This window comes from Vidua macroura, chromosome 23 (genome assembly GCF_024509145.1).
Source record: "Vidua macroura isolate BioBank_ID:100142 chromosome 23, ASM2450914v1, whole genome shotgun sequence".
Taxonomy (NCBI): domain Eukaryota; kingdom Metazoa; phylum Chordata; class Aves; order Passeriformes; family Viduidae; genus Vidua; species Vidua macroura.
This window is the reverse complement of record NC_071593.1, coordinates 3,520,097-3,539,871: the sequence shown is the minus strand read 5'-3', so window position 1 is coordinate 3,539,871 and position 19,775 is coordinate 3,520,097. Positions and strand designations below refer to the sequence as shown.

General features: G+C 44.1%; 2 protein-coding genes across 5 annotated transcripts; both read right to left on the bottom strand.

The window, feature by feature from the left end:
* Nucleotides 1-316: 316 nt before the first annotated feature.
* Nucleotides 317-7,283, bottom strand: MIIP (migration and invasion inhibitory protein). 4 transcript variants are annotated; one of them, XM_053997836.1, is made up of 11 exons: nucleotides 7,138-7,283; nucleotides 5,608-5,764; nucleotides 5,325-5,496; nucleotides 4,323-4,793; nucleotides 3,592-3,694; nucleotides 3,040-3,151; nucleotides 2,776-2,840; nucleotides 2,211-2,340; nucleotides 1,736-1,832; nucleotides 857-964; nucleotides 317-563 (listed from the first exon to the last, which is right to left on the bottom strand). In XM_053997836.1, exons 3-11 carry the CDS (start codon nucleotides 5,493-5,495, stop codon nucleotides 414-416), a joined length of 1,407 nt encoding a protein of 468 aa, XP_053853811.1. In that variant the 5' UTR covers nucleotide 5,496; nucleotides 5,608-5,764; nucleotides 7,138-7,283; the 3' UTR covers nucleotides 317-413. The 4 variants fall into 4 exon arrangements, with proteins under 4 accessions (XP_053853811.1, XP_053853813.1, XP_053853812.1 ...); XM_053997838.1 differs by having other exon boundaries at nucleotides 5,608-5,744; XM_053997837.1 differs by having other exon boundaries at nucleotides 5,608-5,740.
* Nucleotides 7,284-7,789: 506 nt separating this feature from the next.
* Nucleotides 7,790-19,682, bottom strand: MFN2 (mitofusin 2). The gene is made up of 19 exons (XM_053997537.1): nucleotides 19,646-19,682; nucleotides 19,098-19,252; nucleotides 18,402-18,580; nucleotides 17,603-17,738; nucleotides 17,089-17,251; nucleotides 16,456-16,580; nucleotides 16,052-16,160; nucleotides 15,852-15,959; nucleotides 15,368-15,521; nucleotides 15,007-15,074; nucleotides 14,731-14,852; nucleotides 14,280-14,406; nucleotides 14,004-14,108; nucleotides 13,506-13,608; nucleotides 12,639-12,859; nucleotides 12,351-12,500; nucleotides 11,900-12,096; nucleotides 11,400-11,534; nucleotides 7,790-10,757 (listed from the first exon to the last, which is right to left on the bottom strand). Exons 3-19 carry the CDS (start codon nucleotides 18,574-18,576, stop codon nucleotides 10,688-10,690), a joined length of 2,268 nt encoding a protein of 755 aa, XP_053853512.1. The 5' UTR covers nucleotides 18,577-18,580; nucleotides 19,098-19,252; nucleotides 19,646-19,682; the 3' UTR covers nucleotides 7,790-10,687.
* Between the last annotated feature and the right edge of the window lie 93 nt (nucleotides 19,683-19,775).

Sequence of the window (19,775 nt, the reverse complement as noted above, 5' to 3'; positions counted from 1 at the left end):
CAAATTTAACACAATAGAAAATTGTGTGTAAATATTTGGAAATAAACATATTTGTGTCACTCCACTGAGCCAGGCCCTTCACAGGCCAATTCCTTACCCTGGCATTCAGAGTTAATGCTACACTGCTGGTTACTCAGTTGAGGTGGCAGATGCACTAATGATCCTGCACACAAGACTTTATCCAGCCCTAGCTGGGACAGTTCATGCAGCTGCTCAGAAGTAGCTGTAAAAGGCAAAAAATGCAAAGTGAACACCGTGACTGTACAAACTCAGATCTGTATATTGGCTGCTCACATACGCCCATGACTACAGAAACTGGGGAAAATGTGTCCAAAGGTTTATTTTTATCCAAACTGCTTTGTTTCTCAGTTGTTTCCACGTGCTGTGCCCATCCCTTCCCCAGGACAAACAAGTCATGATCCAGAGTGTTGAGGGAGTGGGGTCTGAACTGAGAGCTGCTGTCTGGTGTCCCGGTTTGCTCTGCTAAACCTCAGGTGTGCCAAGTGAGGCAGGTGTAGAAACTTGTCAGTTCTGGCTTCTCCTGACACTCTGGACACTGAGTCCTGGAATCCAAATAAAGAGGATGTTAATCAAAGAATGCCAAAGTGACTTTTCCCATTTTGATGAAGACTGGTGAGCTGAACAGGCTTTTGCCTGTTACTCAGCTCCATTTGCATTTTTGTCTCTGTGCACACCAGTCGGCAGAAGGAAAACATTTCCCAGCAGTGATAAGGAGATACTCTTCCAGGTATTTTTGTTTGCTCAGGCCTCAATAATCACAACCTTTAGAGATGGGGCTGCAATTTCCATTTGTGCAATCCCCAGCATCTCCTGGAACTCGTGAAGCTGTGCTTACCAGGTGAGGACAGGGAGAAGGCTTCTCTTCCAGTGAGGCTCGCAGATCCAAACTGCTCAGCAGGGTGCTGCTGGAAGGAACCAGGTTTTCCCAGCCAGCCAGGCAATGCTGTGAAAAGATGGGAATGCTTTTCCCTTTTTTATCTATTGTGGCCTGTTATTGTTTAGAAGTAACGGCTGCACAGGGAGGTTTGAGTAATTAATACATTATTTTTTGAGGAGTTTTATATGACTAACAGGAAATAAATGAAATCTCAAATAAAGGAGAACTAAACAGCTGTCCCCTCTTCCACCTTTCTAAACTGATCTCCCACTTTGTGAACTCAAGCACCTGACCCCTCTGAACCTGTCTCAACTGACTCATCCAGTTCCCTAAACCACAAAACTAAGCTCCCTCCCACCTCTTCCCTGGAAATCTCCAGGCCTGGGCTTGATTAAATTTACAATACTGCCTGCAGCATTGACTACTGGCTGGAATACAGGACCAGCGATACAACAGCAGCTTTAAATCCACCCTTGCCACTACTGATTTTGTGAATGCTTTATAGACACTTGCCTTTCAGACTCCTTAACATCTGTGGAAACAAACACAGGTACTCTTAGCTATGGTTCATCGTGTTGAGAGGCCAACGCCTGAAACAAGTCAGCCAGATCTCCACATGGCATTTTCTTTTGTGCAGTGGAAAGCATTGGAAATAGGTCATACATCTTTTCTCACTCACACAAAGGCATGAACTCAGAACATACCAAAGGACGTTCTGGCTATCTTACAGATGGATATCAAAAATTTTAGTGGAAACTCTGCCAGATTCTCTTTCCTTCTTGCTATAAAGCAAGGACCAGCTGGGGTCGTGCCATCAACAGGAAGACAGCAGCTTACCGAAGGCAGCGCGAGGTCATCTGCCGGCTCCAAGCTCCTCCTGCGATGGGCTTTGTACTTGTAGGCTGGCAGAAGGGCAGACCTGGGAATGCTGACCCTGGAACCACACAAGGGAAGTAACTGCCCACACCTCTGCCAAGGCACAGGGGATCTGCATGCCTTCCCACTCAGAATCCATGGCTCTAACCCCAAAGTGAACCAAGTGAACCATTTTGGGTTAGGGCAGTAGACACTTTACATGTACATTCAGATTCTGGACCAATTTCAGACAAAACCTGCATTTCTCATTGATTTCAAAACTGTTCGTGCTTATAGAAAAGATTGGTAAGGAGTTTTTAAGCAAGAGATCTCTGCCTTGAAAACAGCAACCTTCTACAGAACCATTGGGATGCTCTTTTCTCTTTCACCTGATCAGATTTTCTTCTCTATTGTTTCCTTGAGTTGTGCACATTACAAAGCAGTAATTCTTATTTACCTGACACAGGTTGGCTCCTCCAGTGTCCCTGGGGGCTGGTGGGCACGTGGGATCTTACACACAGGGCAGGCAGATTCTGAATCCACAGGGACGGTAAAGAGGCGCTGGTTTAATCTGTAACGGTAAACACCTGCAGGGAGCAACAAACCTTCATTGTAGTTCTTGTTTGTCACAAGGTGCCTGAACCCAACCAAAAAAGCTGTGTTCTAGCACACTGCCACATCTGCATTCTATAAAAAGAGCTGCTTTTCCTGAAATATCTTACACATTTCCTGTCCCTAAGTAAGTTCCTAAAAAGCAAAACCAAAACTTTAATCTCTTCAATTGAGAACCAGAACATTAGCCAATTACAAGAAACCCTGACAAATTAAAATGACACTGAGAGTGGATCCCTAGAAGACTCAAGTATCTTTGGAGTAGAAAGCTGAATCTGGTTGAAAAGCAGCAGCTGAAAATAACACAGTCTTGCTGGTCTTGCATGACGTGGTGCTCTCTCAGAATGACAGGTAAAGACTGCTTAGTTGTTTATTCACAGAAATTGCATTAGGAAGAAATATGATCTTACACTTGTGAGAATCAGTTAACAAATCCACTTCTTGTTCAGGACCTGTGCAATCCAGAGCCTTGGGCCTAAAGAAACACAGAAGAAAATCAGTTAGTGACACAGGAGCTGACCCTCTCAACAGCACTGCCTTTTCCAAGCACACATAACTGAAAGGTAAATAAAGACCCTCAAAGCCATGCTCCAATCAGACTATGCTTATCATTACTACAGGGATTACTAAGGGATTGAACATTGCTGCTTCAGCCCTTCTCCATTCCCACTTACTCCATGTGCTGCTGATGAATACAGGTCTCTCTGTTGGACTGTCGGAACTTGTGCAGCTCAGTGAAGTATTGCTCTGATTTTTCTGTTACTGAAGACTTTGTATCAAGAAGCCCTGAGAACACCAAGGAAAGAGAAAACTTCAATGATTTACAAAATTTGGGAAAATACCAAAGCAAGCCTCACAAGATACAGTCAAAACAAAATGATAATGAGAAGGGCAGAACATCATGTCAAGCCAGAGATTTACTGTGTGGTTTGGGTCCCTTATTGCATTCATTCATTCCAGGTATTTGGTATCCCTTCTGACCTCACTAGGCTTTTCCATTTGCTGCCTGAATTCCCAAACCACTGCCACTTCACCACTCCAGGTAAGCACAGGTCACCTCTAGTCTGGAGAGGGGCCTCAGACAAAGCTGCAGCCCCTTTGCTGGGGCCTGCTCCGTTGGCCCTAGGACAGCAGTTCCACCACACCTCAAAGGGATCATAAACTGTGTTTTAACTCTACATATCACCACATCACACTGAGAGCTTTGCTTCAGAGCTAGGATTCACCTGCAAACCAGTCATAGCCCAGGAAAGGACAGGCAGACCAGCTGCTGGCAGGTATGGCATCTTCTTCAGGGTCAAGCTGAAAAGTCACATGACGAGCTTCCTTCTGAAAGAAAACAATTCATAAAGACTTCCTAATCATCTGAGAGGACATTCAAAGGTACAGCTGAGGAGACAACTGGAAGCTGTTCAGATGGGACAGCTGTGGCTTAGTTTGAGACTGGATTCCATCTATGTCTCTACCAGTAATTTGCTCACCAGCTTTGTCTTGTCAATAAATAAAACAGAAAGAGGAGGCAGGGACTTGCCCAAGTAAGGCAGGATTTTTCAGAGCTTTAAACAAAATTCTGAGCTGCATCACACATTGCCAAAGATGAGGCAACCTGTGCTGCCTTGGAGGATGATCACAGCCAGGGCCTGCCCTTCATGCCTAAGGAGACAAAACCAGCAGCACTGCACCTGCCTGTTCTCCCTCAGCATGGGGATGACATATGCAAAAGACAGACAACACTTCACAGTGAAGTGTTACGGATTTCTGGTCTTTCAGTTCACTGGCTAAAGAAAGTAGGGCCTGAACAAACTGCCAACATCCCCTGGCTGCTATAGCTGGGAACAGTTCTGACCCCAACTTCCAATTACACAGTGGGAACAGGGGAGGTAAGGTTCTCCTGGCCCTTCCTCCTCGTCATTCTGGAGACTTAGGAAAATAAGAAAAGCATTGGTTTAATGTTTACCTTCAAGTCTTTGGACTGAGACATCAGCAAGACTGATTTAGGGATCTGGGGCTCTCTGATGACCACATGCTGCTCACTGGTCTCTTTATTTTGCACTCTGCTCAGTGATGGCCCCGGATGACTTTTCTCATGGAAACCACGCAGCAGAGCAGACTGTTTTCTGTTCTCTCCATGTCCCAGGGAGAAGGATTCTTTCTCTGGACTTCCTTGAGCACCACCATCCCCATCCACTCTGGAGATTTCTCTGCCACACGTAATGACTGCAGACGCTGGCATAACATTCTTCTCTTTCCCAGGAAAGCTGGAATGGAAATCTGCTCCTTCCTGTGTCTTCCCTTGTTGTTGCTGTACCCCTGTGGCACTGCTGCTGTGTTGAAGAGATGAACTGAGGGCTGGGCCAGCTCTGGGTTCCACAGACACCATTTCACCAGGGTCAGCTGTAGGTTTTACTGCATGGACTGGATTTTCCTTCTGTAAGGACAGACCCTCTTAACACACATCATCAGTCAAGACTACAAATACCTTTTGTAAGAACATTTCACTCACTAAATCAACTTCTCATTCTAGCCTGTTCACTCCTTTAAATTCCTTTAAAGGTGGAAAAAGAAAAATCCTTATGTTCTGGAGAGTGTAAGAAAGATATCCACTTCCAGCTAAATGCAGCTTTTCCCAATTTGAGGAACCATTGAACTTTCAGCCCTTGTGCTTAGAAGAAACAAAAGGACTTCGTTCCACAATGCTCATTCCTATCTTAGAAGAAACTTGCCTTTCTTCTTAGGCAGGAACTGAACTCCAAACCCTTTGCCAGGAGAACAGATTGAGACCACAGAGTAAACAATAACCAAAGGACAGCTCCTTTTCTAACAGACTCCATATTCCACTTTCTAAGAGCTCTTTCATGTCCATATGTCTCCTTGACCACACCACACCACAGGCAGAGCTGCTGTCTGTCATAGAGGCTCATTTGCTTCCCTGAATTTCTAGCACATACCCCACACATACCACTCTCCTGGGCAAGGGGATCCATCTCTCAGCAGCTGTGCTGCCATGAAGAGATGCTGGAAGGAGCTGCTTGCTGGGAAGTCCCTTTCTGATCTCCTCCTGCTTCATTCTCAGCCTTTGCAGAAGGTCCTGGCTGGCCTGGCGCAGCCTCTTCAGGAGCTCTAAGTCCATCCTACAAAAAAATTTTAATGTAAAGCCAGAAGAAGAGTGAACTACATAAATTCACTACATTAAGTAAAGAAGCAGACACACTTTCAGGGGACTTTTCCTAAAAAATACTTACAGCTGTTGAAATGTTGATTCTTGCTCCTGAGAAATCAGCCAGTCTCAAAACTCCTTATGCTCAGAACCAGCACCACCAATGCTTCTCTCCCCTTGGATATACTGCCAAATATTTTGCACTCAGAAACTGGGAGCTGACTTAACGGAGAAAAGAAACTCTGACAGAGGAAACAGTAAACATGAAAAATTCACATCAAAAAGCTAAATAAGAGACATTTGTTTTAGAAGCTGTTATTTAGGACATACTTATGCAATTCTCCTGTAATGTTCTTTTGAAGCATTGAAATTTATATTGTGATAACACCAGGATGCTCATAAGTTCAAAATATAACTAATTAATGTGAATATATCTGCCACATCCAAAAGAAATACAGTCAAAGCTGTCTTCCATGTTCCCTGGGCAGGAAGGCTCCAAAAGGCTCCACTATGACTCACAACTACACTTCAGGCAATTCCAACCCCACAAATTAATTAAATTAAATCCCACAAAGGGATGCCCTTTTATTAGAAGAGGGAGGTGAAAAGGAGTTAATAAACAAATAAATAAATAAAACCTAGTTTGACTGAAAGGCTGTCACACTGTTCAACATCTTTACAATATCACAAGCTCCTCTAAATTTGCAGAAAATGGATTTTTAAATAAAACAGCTGCAAACCCTAAACCCAAACTCCCACACTGCTTTTGACTAGACGATAAATTATGTTCTCAAGAAGACTCTGTGCTTCTCTGGGACCTTTTATTCTAAAGGATCCCCAAAACCTTCTGTAAAGCTCATCTAATTTGTTTTTGTGTCTGCTACCTTGGCAACTGGACACGAGGAATCAAATGCACATGTGATAACAACAGCAGCGGGAGGAATCAAGAGCAGCGCTAACAATCAACAAACGACAGCATGTCTTTGTTACCAAAAATAAGGGAGAGATGCACTACAAAGCATAAATAGAAATATCAGTGTTGAGGCACTAAATTTGAGACAATTTGAAAAAAAACAAATTTCTGACAGCTTTCACAGGACAAAGTTAATAGATTTGATGAGCATCCACTCATCATTGCTGACCAGAAGGCAAATACTCGGAAAATAACATCAGTCAAGGGACTTTCTGGAAGGGTTTTACCAGATGAGGTCCACTCTTGGCATAATCTACAAATCCTTCATGTCCAACCCCGGGGGCTCAGGTTTATGAAACTGCTGTAATTTGAAATCTTTCTGCAAAGGAGCTTCGCCTCCCGCAGTTACAAGTAAACAACGGTTGTGTCGGGAGCTGAGGACTCTCCTCCCTGCGAGGAGGTTGTTTAACACTCCGCGCTGCTCCTGCACAGATGGCCACGAGCGAGAGAGCCCGAGCATTGTAAAATTCCCCTTTGCTATGCAAGAGGCCGGTCTGGCAGCCGGCAGAGAACGCGAACCCTTCTCTCCTTCCCTCCCTCCCTCTCTCGCAGCGCCGGGAACCCGCGAGTCCCGCCAGGCCCTGCGGCCCCGCGGCTGCGGCGTTCAGAGTCCCCGCGCCGGCCCCGCGTTTCCCGGCCCACCTGCGCCGCCCCCGCCGCTGCGGGGATGCCAGCCCAGCTCCGGGAGTCGGGGGATGCCCGCCCAGCTCCAGCCGCCGCCGGGATTCCCCCGGGCGGCCCCGGCGCGGCCGTTCGAGCGGCCGGTCCCGCCCCGCAGCTCCCGGCATGCGCGGGGCCCGGCCGCGGGCTGCGGGGGGCGGGCTGGGCGCTCGGGACGGAGCCCCGGCACGACCCTGCCCCCAGCGCTCCGCGGCGGAAGGGACTCGTACCCCAAGCAACCCCACAGCCCAAAGGAGTTGTTTTGAAAACTCGTCACGGGAAATTTGACTTCTCTAATTTCTCTAACTCGCCCGATGTAACTTACCAGCTGAGGACACTGATCCACCAGAGTTTCAGGCCACCAACTCAGTAGCTGCTCACTATTATTTCCTACAATATTCTCAAGAAATCATTGATTCAATACTGACAATTTTAGTGCAACTAAAACTTTCTATCACGCAATTCAGTACCATTGGTCTCCTTGTTAATTTTCAAAGTAAGAATACAGAAAAAGGTCACTAGTGTCAAACATACAATTCAGTAACACAAAGCAACAAAGCTATACGTACTGATGTAAGCTGATATGATTACACTGGAAGACTGTATCACAACATGCAAGACACATCAGAAGAAATGTTTTTCCAATTCATTTTTATTTTGGTTTCCATTGTTTACAGCACTGTTACAGGACTAACTCATGCAAATTTATCACCTTAAATACAGCAGAGAGAAAACTCACTGGTAAGAGTATTTCAAAGAGCTCCATCAACATAATGCAAGAGGAAAAGTAAGTAGCAGCAATAAGATAAAAGTGCATTTAGCTGACCTTCTTTAATGGGAGTTTGGGGAAGACTGTTTCTGGAATTACCTGTTTTAAGGAATAGTTTAGCATTCTTTATGAAAATCAGAAGAGAACAAACTCATGATAGTGTTCATTCCTCCACCACTCTCAATTAAAGAAGTACAGCTGTAAATTGTTTCAGAGGAATCCAGCTTATAGGACTGTCTGTTAAAAGTTTGATTCTCGATCACTTGGGCTTCCAGGACAAGGGTTACACCCATACATGTTAGCAGCTTTGCTTCTGAAGAAGTTCAAGTGGTTCTTTCCCCCGTTCTGTAGGTTAGTGAGTTCTGCAGTGAGAATGCCAACAGCACCCGGGCCTGAGCAGCATCACACACACACACACAGCAGCAAGACACTGGGTTCTAAGATTCAATCTCTTTTCCCTTCACAGATAAGACACTGGCTTAAAGATCAGCTCATTTATCAGATTTCCCCTGAAGGCCTGCTGAAGAAATAACACTACCACGTCAAAAGCAAGTAGTCATGAGCTGCTAAGCAGTAGAACATCATCCTCTGTCCTGACCTGGAATTGACCATATCCTTGTGTATTAGGGACATGCTTAATATTTTAACTCAATAGAACAGAACATAGCTTATTATAGCTGTGTGTGTGACAGCTTGAGAGAGTAAAGATTCAAATTTATTCAACCAAGACCTGCAAGAGAGTAAGACAAGACGATTCCACTTACTCCAATATACTTCACCACAAGCTCAGAGTACACACTTCCAAAAGCAAGGACTCAAATTTCTTTCTTGCTCATTCTCAGATTTGATCAAATCTATATTCTCATCCTGGTGGATGCCTGAGGAACCCAGTTAAGGTCAAAAAACCTTCTGACAGAAAGAGCTTTTCAGTCTGAGTTGGAGTTAAAGCTTTCTACTGGAAGGGAAAGGTTTGCTTCCCTTCTGCATTCTAGGGATGCCTCACTGCCAGCTCCTACACAAGAGTCCTCAAGTCTTGCTGCAAATCTCAGAACAGCCTTACTTAAGAAGTACTTACTGACATTTCACTATTTTTACTCCCTCAAGTATCAGGTAGCTTCTTTCTGGAAGTTCCATGATATGAAAAACATGGGACTTATGACAGGCACATATATTCACACCTGAGCATGAATGAGAAATGCTAAAGCCATTTTCAAGGGAAAAGTCTCTTTGCCAATATGAAAAACACCCCCCTGCTCAGTAGTTCTGAATTCAGCTGGGACCTGCTCAAGGACAGACTCTGTGTGTGTGATGCTGAAGAGGTATAGGTTGTCACTAACCTCAGAACCACAGGATCTGATTCTGGATTCCTCAGATATTTTGTTGGCAACAGAAAGATTATAACCAACACATGGCAAAATACTGACCCACAAGGAGGAAAAGAAGCTTGCAAGAGAGGAACTTAAGGCTCCTAAAATCAACCAGAACTTCTTCTCTGTCAATTCCAACCAGAAGAGACTCAAGTCCTTAGAATTCCCAAATATTATATTCCAAGTGCATCAGGGCAAAACTCAACAATTAATTTCATGTATTTGCAAATAAAGAATATATTTAAAAAACTAAGATGCTTTAAGCTATTTTTGCCCTGGCATGAACTACAAGAGCCACAACTCCCCCCACCCCAGAGGAGCTGTACTTGCCAGCATGTTCTGACACTTTTAACAGAAGAGAAACATACCAAATCCTATTGCTGCCCTGACTGTAACATCATGTGGGAACTCTACATGAAGCAACATCTCTTACAGTGTGTAATCCACATGCTGTTCTTGTGGCCACATAGTGGTAATGGAATTCCACAGGCCTGTTTCCAGAAAGACAGCTGTGCTTTTCCAAAAAAAACCCACATTCATCAACTGAGCTCATAATGCAGTGCTTTACATTATGTCAACTGGCTTCTCTTTCCTAGTTTTCTTCTTCAACGAGCTGTCAAATTATCAGTGCTATCTCCTCACAGGAACTAGTTCTGTCTTTGCAAACTATTTGTCCACAACAGGATATGGGCCAGACTGTGTTATTAAAGAGCTCTTAAGAGGAAGAAACTAACTCCAAATTCACTAAGCTTACCAAAGCAGAATCTTAATCCCTCTTGCTCCAGAGGAGAACTGGGTTTTGTTCACAGGTTTAAGCATCCTGAGAGCAATAAACCTTTCTATGCAGGGACACTGTGATTTTCTGCTATGTTCTAGAATAACGGAATGTTAACCTCAGAGACAAGCCTGTGTGGGCTATAAATGCTTTGTGAAACCACCATCATGTCTGTGTGTGTGGGATCTGTGTTTAGTCAACCAGCTGCTTGTCACACATACGTCAACCTGGGGCTTGGAAGTCAAAAGTTGTCTTTATGAAGTAAAACAAATTACTCCATAAAGATGTGTCAGGATAACTTATAGCCTGATAAACATTCGCTTGATTGCTTTAAATTTGTTTAAAGCAAAATGAAGTACAGTAAAAGCCCCCTGTAAATGTATAAAGCACACACTCCTCCTGAAGTAACCTGGTCTCACAAGGAAAAAGAAGAGTTATTAACAGGTAGTGTTTAGAGGTGGGACACAGAACAAGGAAGCAGAATCCTACTGTTCACACAGCAACTGGAAACACAGCAATATGCTCTTGCTCATTCCCTTTAGGGAATTCCATCACCCACCATGTTCTCTGCAGTAATTAAGAGAGCACTGAAGGGAAACTTGTTTTTCTCTCTTTCTCACACTATCTGCTTTGCTGCAGATACTGATGTGTGAACATGTTGAGCTCGCTGTCAAGCCAACCTGCTTTGTTCCTGCAAGGACAGAAAGTTTTGTTAGGTGAATGAAAAAGCTCTTCTAAAGCCAGTCAGAAAGAAGTGCAACAAAAATGAGTATACAGCAAGGCATGGAGTGCCAGAGGTTCATTCCAAAAGGCTGCTGCCATTCCTTTGCAGGCCAAGAATGCTTGCCTGCTGTCAGTCCCTCAGCTTTGAGGTTTAAACAGAGATTTTGGACACAATTTCACATTGGTCTTACTGTGTAGGTAAAGAATGTTTGAAAAAGTCTTCCCAACATCCTCTGCAGGGTAAAGAAAGCAGCAGACAACTGGGTACAAAGGTGAAGGAAGGCAAGACCTTTTGCATAATTTTATAAGGGCCTGAAGGAGTTTGTAGGAGTGGAAGACTGTTATGTTTTCATAAATGGGAAGGAACTCTAATTCCAAAAAAATAAAAAACAGGAAGAAAAAGGTGCTTTGTGAGACAGAAGCTTTAAATGACTGTCAACAGTCCACAGGAAAGTACCTAGTGAAAGGGAACATGACTTGGTAGGGAAAAATGCTAACATTTGCACATCAAGTGCTATGACAAAGACAGAATGAACTCTATGCTACAGCTCATATGAACATCCTGGGACAATCACATGAAAAACAACTGTATGGAATAATCAGATCTCACCTGAGCAGTTTTGCTTTGCTCTGCAGTGAATCCAAAACTTCTATTTTTTTATTCATGGCAGAAATTTCTTGCTCAAGATTCTCCCGTGTGACATCCACTTGCTGACACAAATGAGCAAACGTTCCAGCAAGCTCTCTATGAAACAAGAAGAATTGAGTATGACGGAAAGTAAGATCAAGCAGCACATTCAAGGAATAAATCCCTTTATAAATGTATAGGGATGATGGTACCGTGACTCAGACACTCATCTTTCCAATCTGCACAAAAATATGTCAGAGCATTTTGATTTGAGACATGGAAGTATATTAAGACTAATGCCTAACAGCACCCAAACACTACATATTCAAAATAAAAGTAATATTATTTTAAAACATGTGTCATTACATTTTTTAAAATCTGGAATTCAGCATGAAGTTACCTTATTTTTAACAAGGAATAGCACTAAAAAGCCCCAAACAACAGAATTCCCAGAAGGTGTTAGCTGAACATAGGGAACTCACTGCTGGACTTGGTGGCTGCAGTTGGAGCCCGTGTAGCTGACGATGAGCTGCAGTTTCTCCCCGGCGTACTCCACGAATTGCCGCTTGAACGCTCTCTCCTTCGCCTTGGTGGTCCAGGTGAGGCGCTCGTACACATAGAGCAGCCCGTAGAGGCCAAAGGAGAGAGCAATCAGTCTCCAACCCACAGCCTTCCAGACCTAAAGAAGCACAAGGATGAACAAATTACACCATCGTCATCTCAGACTGATATTCAAGCTCAACAATGGTGCACAGAGCATTGCAAAATCAGCTCACTGTACTGAAATGGAAGATCAAAGCAGAAAATAGGTAATAGGAAATGGAAAACCCTATCTGTCAATAGCAAATATCTACAGGATTCGGCAGTGCAAGTGCTTTTGACATCAGTGCTCCAACTTAAGTTATAAAAATGCTACCTAGAATGCACACATACCACACCACCAACCACGATGATCCCCATGGAAGTTCGGGAAGTTAAAGAGGCCAGTCCAGTCACCATGGACACCATGAGTTCTTCCTGGGTCATAGAGCCCTGAGGCAGAGGAGGCAGACTGGGATTTGCTGGTGTTAAAGGGCGCTGAACCTAATTAGAAAAGCAGGGACAAAACAAAATCAAAGGAGAGAATAAAAGGAGGCGAATCACTGCTCTTCCCAGCAAAGGAACTTCAGCAGCCATTGAAATAATGAGTATCTACCCCAATCACTCAATGAGGTACTCTACCTGGTCATTATAGCCCATCAAGGCCCGACGACCATTCTTTGGTCCCAAAAATCTGTTCACCAGCATTGTCCATCCAAGAGAGAAATGGAATTCTATGTCCTCCTGGAAGTCGGCACAAAGCTTGTCACAGTTCAGATCATAGCTGAGCATGAAGCACTGCCGGGGAATTAACATGTCTATCTGGCCCCGCACAGAGACTGGGAGGAGGGGTTTTAAACCATCTAGACAGAGAGAAAAACAAAAACATGCAAAAAACGCCTGTTGAGTTCACAAGAATTCACTGGTCTTGTATTCTATAATCAGGGTGCTTATGGCTTGTTTCATCCTCTACAGACAGTTTTCTTAGTATGTTAAATTTCATAAGCCAAGCATATTGCAAAGTAACAGATACATCATCCATTATTATTCAATTCTTGGTTCTTCAGTCCGACCCAGAAGGAAATCTTTCCATGGACCCTCCAAAATCCTTAGAGGTAGCTGGTGAAGTTTACAGATTAGCAAGACCTTGGAAAACAAAATCTGAAACCCAGTTCTTTAGGCACCATGGCCCCATATTCAGACAGGCACCTAGTTAAAAGTAATTCGTATTTCATTAGGATTTGGTGTGAGAATCTCCCAAATTTCACCACAGTTACACTCTGCCATGAAGATTACACTGTGACTGTACATGTTTGTTAGGAAATCACTGCATAAGTTCAGACACAGAACTAGTCCTCTGCACAACAGCATTACTCATCAAGATGGAAACTAAGATGGTGTCAGCTGCACATCAGCCACTGGATTAATGAGAAACCCAGAACACCTACGTAGTTATTTTGCATTGCAGTTCAAGGGAAGAGAAAGGACAATATTGCCTGTGGAACTGACCTATCATTTCTTGCTGCATTGTCTGCAGGGAAGTTGTGATAGCACTGGAGCAACGATCTGACATGTTACGGCCCAGGCCCTCCTCGATGTGTTTATGCAGCTCCTGACAAACAAAAAAAAAGGGTTATTAAAATTAGAATAAACATAGCTAAGATGCAGGCTGAAGGTGCTAGAGCTTGCTAAAGAGACCCTCGCAAAACAGGAGCACACAATCTGTCTGCCCAGTGTTCTAACATTAATTTCATACTTCCCCCCAGTTTTCAGTGAAGGGGATGAAAAGGCAAATAAAAAAAATTTGACACAGACGCCTTAGTTCAGGAAAAGTTCAGTTCAATCTATATAATATGATATAATGTGTATCAATTTATTACTGAGATAATTAAAAAACTAAAGCTTTAGCTCATATCCTAGCTGGAAGACTGAGATGTCTAACACTGTGCTGGCATAATTACTCAGAGCTAAAAAAGGTCTCTTAAATTGCCTAAGCACATCACTTACACTCTTGTACACTTTAAGAACTACTTGAGATGGATGGAAATCTGCTTGGTATTCATCTACCAACACTGAGAGCCGTCTGATTTCTTCTGCCATTGCATTTGACACCTAGAGAAACAGCACAGGAGAGAAAATAGAGCTTCTGAAAGCTTTTCTCCTCTTCCCATATGTAACTCCCACATTTTTAGTACTTCAAAGCTTTGTCAGCACTGCACACTTTCCCCACCATACTGGTAGCCGTTTCAGACAATCCAGTTTTCCACAGACATTCCTCCTCACCTGCCTCTCCACCTCTTCAGTGATTTGTTTGATTTTCCGCTTGTAGTCTTGAGTAAGGAGCTCCAGCTGTTTGTCAATAAACCCCAGACGATCCTGACGTTCCTCTCGCATTTCCAGACAGTAAACTCTGGTGAAAAAAACCCTGTCCTTCAAAATGCCAGATAAATGCATTTTTGATCTATAAATATATTTGAATTCCAGAAATAAGACAGATGTCCTGTCCAGGAACCAAACACGTAAATACCTGCAACGCATTACGCAGTCATGGCACAGGACAAAAATAAGGTCCTTTCTCAATACTCCCAAAATTCACTAGAAGCAAGACCCCCAATACATGTCCTTCCTGCTCTCAAGCACGCTGTATTCTGCTTTGCATTTCAAATGCTCAGGTTCCCTTACATCTCTCCCAGAATACAAACGTCAACTATGCAAGCACCAGCACAGCTCTCACCTCTGTTCCTGGGCAGCAACGTGCACGGAGTCCATGATGAGACGAACATCTTCCGCAATCTGCTTCGCTCTCACCGTATGCTGCTCAAATTTTGTTTTTACTGCTGACTGTGAGATACATTCCTGTATACAAAAGGCAGCCCAAGATTAGCAGCAGGCAGAACCATACTAACACAATTTCTCCTTCCTGTACAATCTATTTCCAAAATATGTCCCCACGAGTGCCAGTCTTTCAGGAGTAAAATCTAACCAAAAGGTCGGCACACCTAATGCTCACCTCAAACCTTCTCTCGAAGCTTTGAAATTCAAGCATTCTTACTTGAAATCCATCTGCCAATGCTCCACCTGAGAGAAGGAAAGCACAAAACAACCACTTAAATTTTGAGAAAGCAATCAGAGGTTGGACATCAGATTGGACATCACCACTTAAATTTTGAAAAAGCAATCAGAGGTTGGGTATCAGGAAATGCTTTTGCTTTACACTGAAGCCAATGTAAAAGTGCTACTAAGTCACCCCTTCCGTTGTGATTGCTTTATTAATAATTTGGCCTACCCCAATTTTATACATTTTTTGAAACAAGTTACTCTCTATTTTCATCTCTGTAAGTCAATGGAAAGTTTCTGCTAGCTTTCCTCACCTCCTTCTGGCATCCCTTGAGCCCTCTGAATCCTGGCATTCAGCACTTCTTTTGCAGACACAAAGAAAATTCGATCCCCTGCCTGGGCTCGATCCACCACACCCAGCTCATCCACCAGGAAACCAGTACAGCGCTCCATGTGCTGCCGGCGCACCTGAGGATAACCATGATAAACCACACATGCAGTTAAATCCACATTATCCATCTCTTAAAGGTTAGACCAGGCACCCAAATGCCCTCTGCTGGTCTAAGCTACCAAAAAAAGCATGAAAAAAAAAATGTGCTATTTTATGGAATTTTCCAGAGGTTTTCTAAAGTGATCTAACTTCAAAAGGCCCATGTGAGACTCTTGATTTCCTGCTCAGAAATTTCAAGATCACGTCCTGATATGTTCCCTCTAGTCTCCACACTAAGGTGATAAAAATCCAACCTGTAGACTCCATAATATCCATGCAAAGAGAAATAGTTTAAACACATCACAAACCTCTTCCATGTATTCTGGTTCAGAGGCAGATGCATCCCAACGGTTATTTAAAATAAATATATTGGGTCGAGATAGACGTTCATTCACCTTGTGAAAGAACTGCTTCTCCTAAGGAAAATGAAACAAAACCTCTTTAAATTACTAGGTCAAATATTTTTAACCTTTAGCCAAATTCATTGAACAAGTGGACTTGCACATACAGTTTGCATCAATGTTGATTCAGAATTTGCCACCAGAACAAATACATCAGCATCAAGACAGAATTTGTCTATCCAGCTGTCCAGCTCTGTGGTTACATCAATGCCAGGACTAGAAATAAAGAGAAATGAGATATTACTGTGCTGTGAATACAGCAAAAACAAACTTTAAGAAGTTAATAAGAGCCTTTAAGAGCATTAATTTCCCATGTCTGAGCTACACTGCCCTGAGGTGACAGAGTACAGACTAAAAGGAAGCAATGACCAAGAAAATGGCACTGTTAATTAAAGCAAGGGACGTTGGTCACTACAGGGTCAATTCCCTTGAAGTTTGTTAAATATATATTTGAAAATGTTTCCGTAATTAGTCTGTGATAAGCAGGAAAGGAAAGAAAGCTATTTCTCACCTGTCCATCAGCACCAGGTCGTCCTTTAAGAGAGAACATTTGGAATTGGGCCACATTACACTGACTAGGCTGCCAGCATTCAGATGTTCATCCTGATGAAGGGCATGAGCCAGCTGGTTTACGGTCTACAAAAAGATGGAAATAACATTTCCTGTATGCCAAGACCCACTAACACAATTAATCCTCCCTTCAAAGGAGGGCTGTTCACAGACAATTTGAGATAAAGCCCAAGTTCAAATTATTTTCTCTCTGGAAGGTTTTCCACATAAAACCTTCTTGAGTGTCCTAGTAAAAAGGCAACTGCTAGCGAGAGTTTATGAGAGATTTTTCAGGAAAGGCTACTGAGGAATTACCTGGAAGTCTGTGATTCCATCAGTTATACAAAGCTCAGAACTTCTTGATTCATTGTTCCCTGCTATCACTAACAAATACAATATACCATCTCTTCCATAAAAAGAACAAGTCCCCATTCTGCAACTTGCTTCATTCCTTACTTCCTACATCTAACAAAGACTCATTCTTCATCTCCACTCCTTTAATTATTAAAATCCTTAACTGTGACTTTTTTTTCTTTCCTTTTCTGACATTTCTGAAGAGCTCTTATCCTTAACCTTATGCTTAAGGAAATTGTACCTTAACACTCTTCTTTTCCTCTGAACCTTCAGTCAGCAGGAAAGCCTCATGTCCATCTGTCCCTTCTACACGCAAGAAGCAATTAGTGGTGTGTCCAATTCCTGAAGGAAGAACTTTGTCCCACAGCATGGCATTTATCACAGTGCTCTTCCCATTGCTTGTCCTGCAGTCAGATTAAGGATAGGGTTTCAGGCTTCCAAGAACCAGGTGTGCTCATTTCAATAGTACAAAAGCAAGTTCTCTACAGCCAAGCTGTAACAGAGCCATTAACAATTTAGGTGCCAGATGCAACCTGCAAAAAGACTTTTCTATTTCCCTATTTAAAGAATTCTTCAAATTGAAGAATTACGTGATACAGTACTTGTTTCCAGTTTGCAAGAGCACCTGTATCAGGGACACGGACATTACAAGCAAAAGCTAAAGCACTAGTGTTTATATAAATATTTTTAACTGGCCACAACACTCAAATGCTTTACTGAATAGGGAGCGTAGGCAACACAGGCATGTGACTCACCTCCCAAAAAAAGCAACTTTCATATGTCGTCTTGCCAACACTTCACTAATACCACTGACTTTTGACAGGTAGCCTTTGACTTCCAGTACCTGCTCTTCTGTGGTGACAGGATCAAGCTCTGCATTCTTGTGCGTTTCTAAAATCAAAACAGATCATGTCTCTGAATGCCAGAAGCCATCTGGGTCAGACCTGGGTGAAACCCCTCTCACTTAACTTTTATCTGTGTCCCACAGCTCACATGGGTGTTCTTGACATAGGAAATGACACCCTGAAGCAATTTTACAATAGGATTTATCAACTGGACTCCTCTGTGTATCTCATAACTGTTCATTCTTGGGACTGCCTTGAGCAGAACAGCCAACACTGCAAACAGTCCAGCACCCTTGGAGATAAAACTGTGTGTGCCTTAAGCTGTTAAAGCCAATTACTGGCGTGTGTTACGTGTCAGTGGCAATGATGTGCTCAGGTAAAAATATTGAAAGGATTATAGGCAAAAAATACCTACTGGGGTTGTGTAATTAATTAAAAATCTCCCAAACATAAACACCAAGCATAGCTCCCTAACTAGCTCTGTTTCTTAACATGCATGAACTTCTCATCTTCAAAATGTAAACCTGAACTCCACCCAAATTCAACAAAATAATTTACAAACATGAATGCATAAACAGACATGCATGTATAAATAAACACAGATTTAGCAGTGCTGTTTAACTGATTGAGGGGGTTGGTGCATGTTTTGGGGGAAATCACACGTAGGTAGAGCACTGTTACACACTCATAGCTCAAGAACTCAAATTACCTTCTAGGAACAAGGAGCTCTCGTTGATGTACGCAGCCAACTGTTCAAAGATACCATTGATTTTCTTCTTTGCAGTGACAAAATGTTTAAGTGGAGAAGCATTTACCTCAGCCATGTGTCTTTTATCCTTCTTCACTGCAACTATTGAGTTGGAACGAGTAAACAACAGGGACATTGCGCTACAGGGAAAAATCCAGCAAAGACCAGTGTCACCAAGTGTCACCATCTATCCAAGGGGGTGTAGTGACAGGACAAGGGGGAGAGGCTTTCCACTTACAGAGGGCAGGGTTAGATGGGATATTGGGAAGAAATTCTTCCCTGTGAGGTTGGGGAGGCCCTGGCAGAGGTTTCATGGAGAAGCTGTGGCTGCCCCATGCCTGGGAGTGCTCAAGGCCAGGCTGGACAGGACTTGATCCACCCCTCTGGCAGAACGTGCCCCTGCCCATAGCAGGGGGTGGAACTGGATAATCTTTAAGGTCCCTTCCAACCCAAACCATTCCATGATTCTGTGATCCAACCGAGCATCTTTACAAGAACTAGATAAATATGCATTTTAAGGACTATTTTCTTTCTTTCACAAAGAAATTGTTCCACTTTATAGAACTCATGCATCAGGAAAAAAAAAACCAAAACTGTTTCGTTCTCCCTTCCAAAAAACAGGCTCGCAGTGATCACTCCTCCCCATCCTCTGCTTACTTTCAGGATGAGTTACGTTTTCACAAGTCACGCATGGCCAGCTTGAGGCCCTCTCGAAGACAAGTGGAAGCAGTTTTCCCTGCCTTCTCCCTCGCCCCGGCCGCACTCCGTCCCGCAGCTCCTTCAGCGCCGCCGAGTCCAGCCGGTCTCCACCCCTGTGGCAGAGTGACCGCGGATGACGGACACAGCCTCCCGAGCTCCGCCGTCACGGGCTCTGCTCCCCCGCCATCCCTGTGTGCCTCAGGGATGCTCTGGGCTCCGCTCCCCCGCCACACCGCTGCCCGGAGAATGCGCTGGGTTGACGCCCCGGCCGGACGCCGCCTCCCCCTCAGCCCTCAGGGGCGGCAGAAAAGGGCGGGAAGGGCCCTCCTCGTGCCCGCCTCGCGCCCCCTCAGGACCCTGCCCCACAGGGTCCGACACTCACCCGTCCCCGCCCTTATCCCTTTCCTTGTCCCTACCCCTGCTTCTCCGGAGGCGACCCTCAGAGAGACTGGGCTGGCCTGGAGCAGCTGCCAGGTCCCCTCGGCCCGGCCCCGCCCGTGGCTCACCTTCACCGCCGCTCCCCCACGGCCGCCATGTCACCCCCGCGGCCCCGTCGCCCGGGAGGTGCGGAATGCGTGCGTCATCGCCGCGCGCCGCGCGCGGGGCACGCTGGGAGTTGTAGTTCCGCGGCCTGAG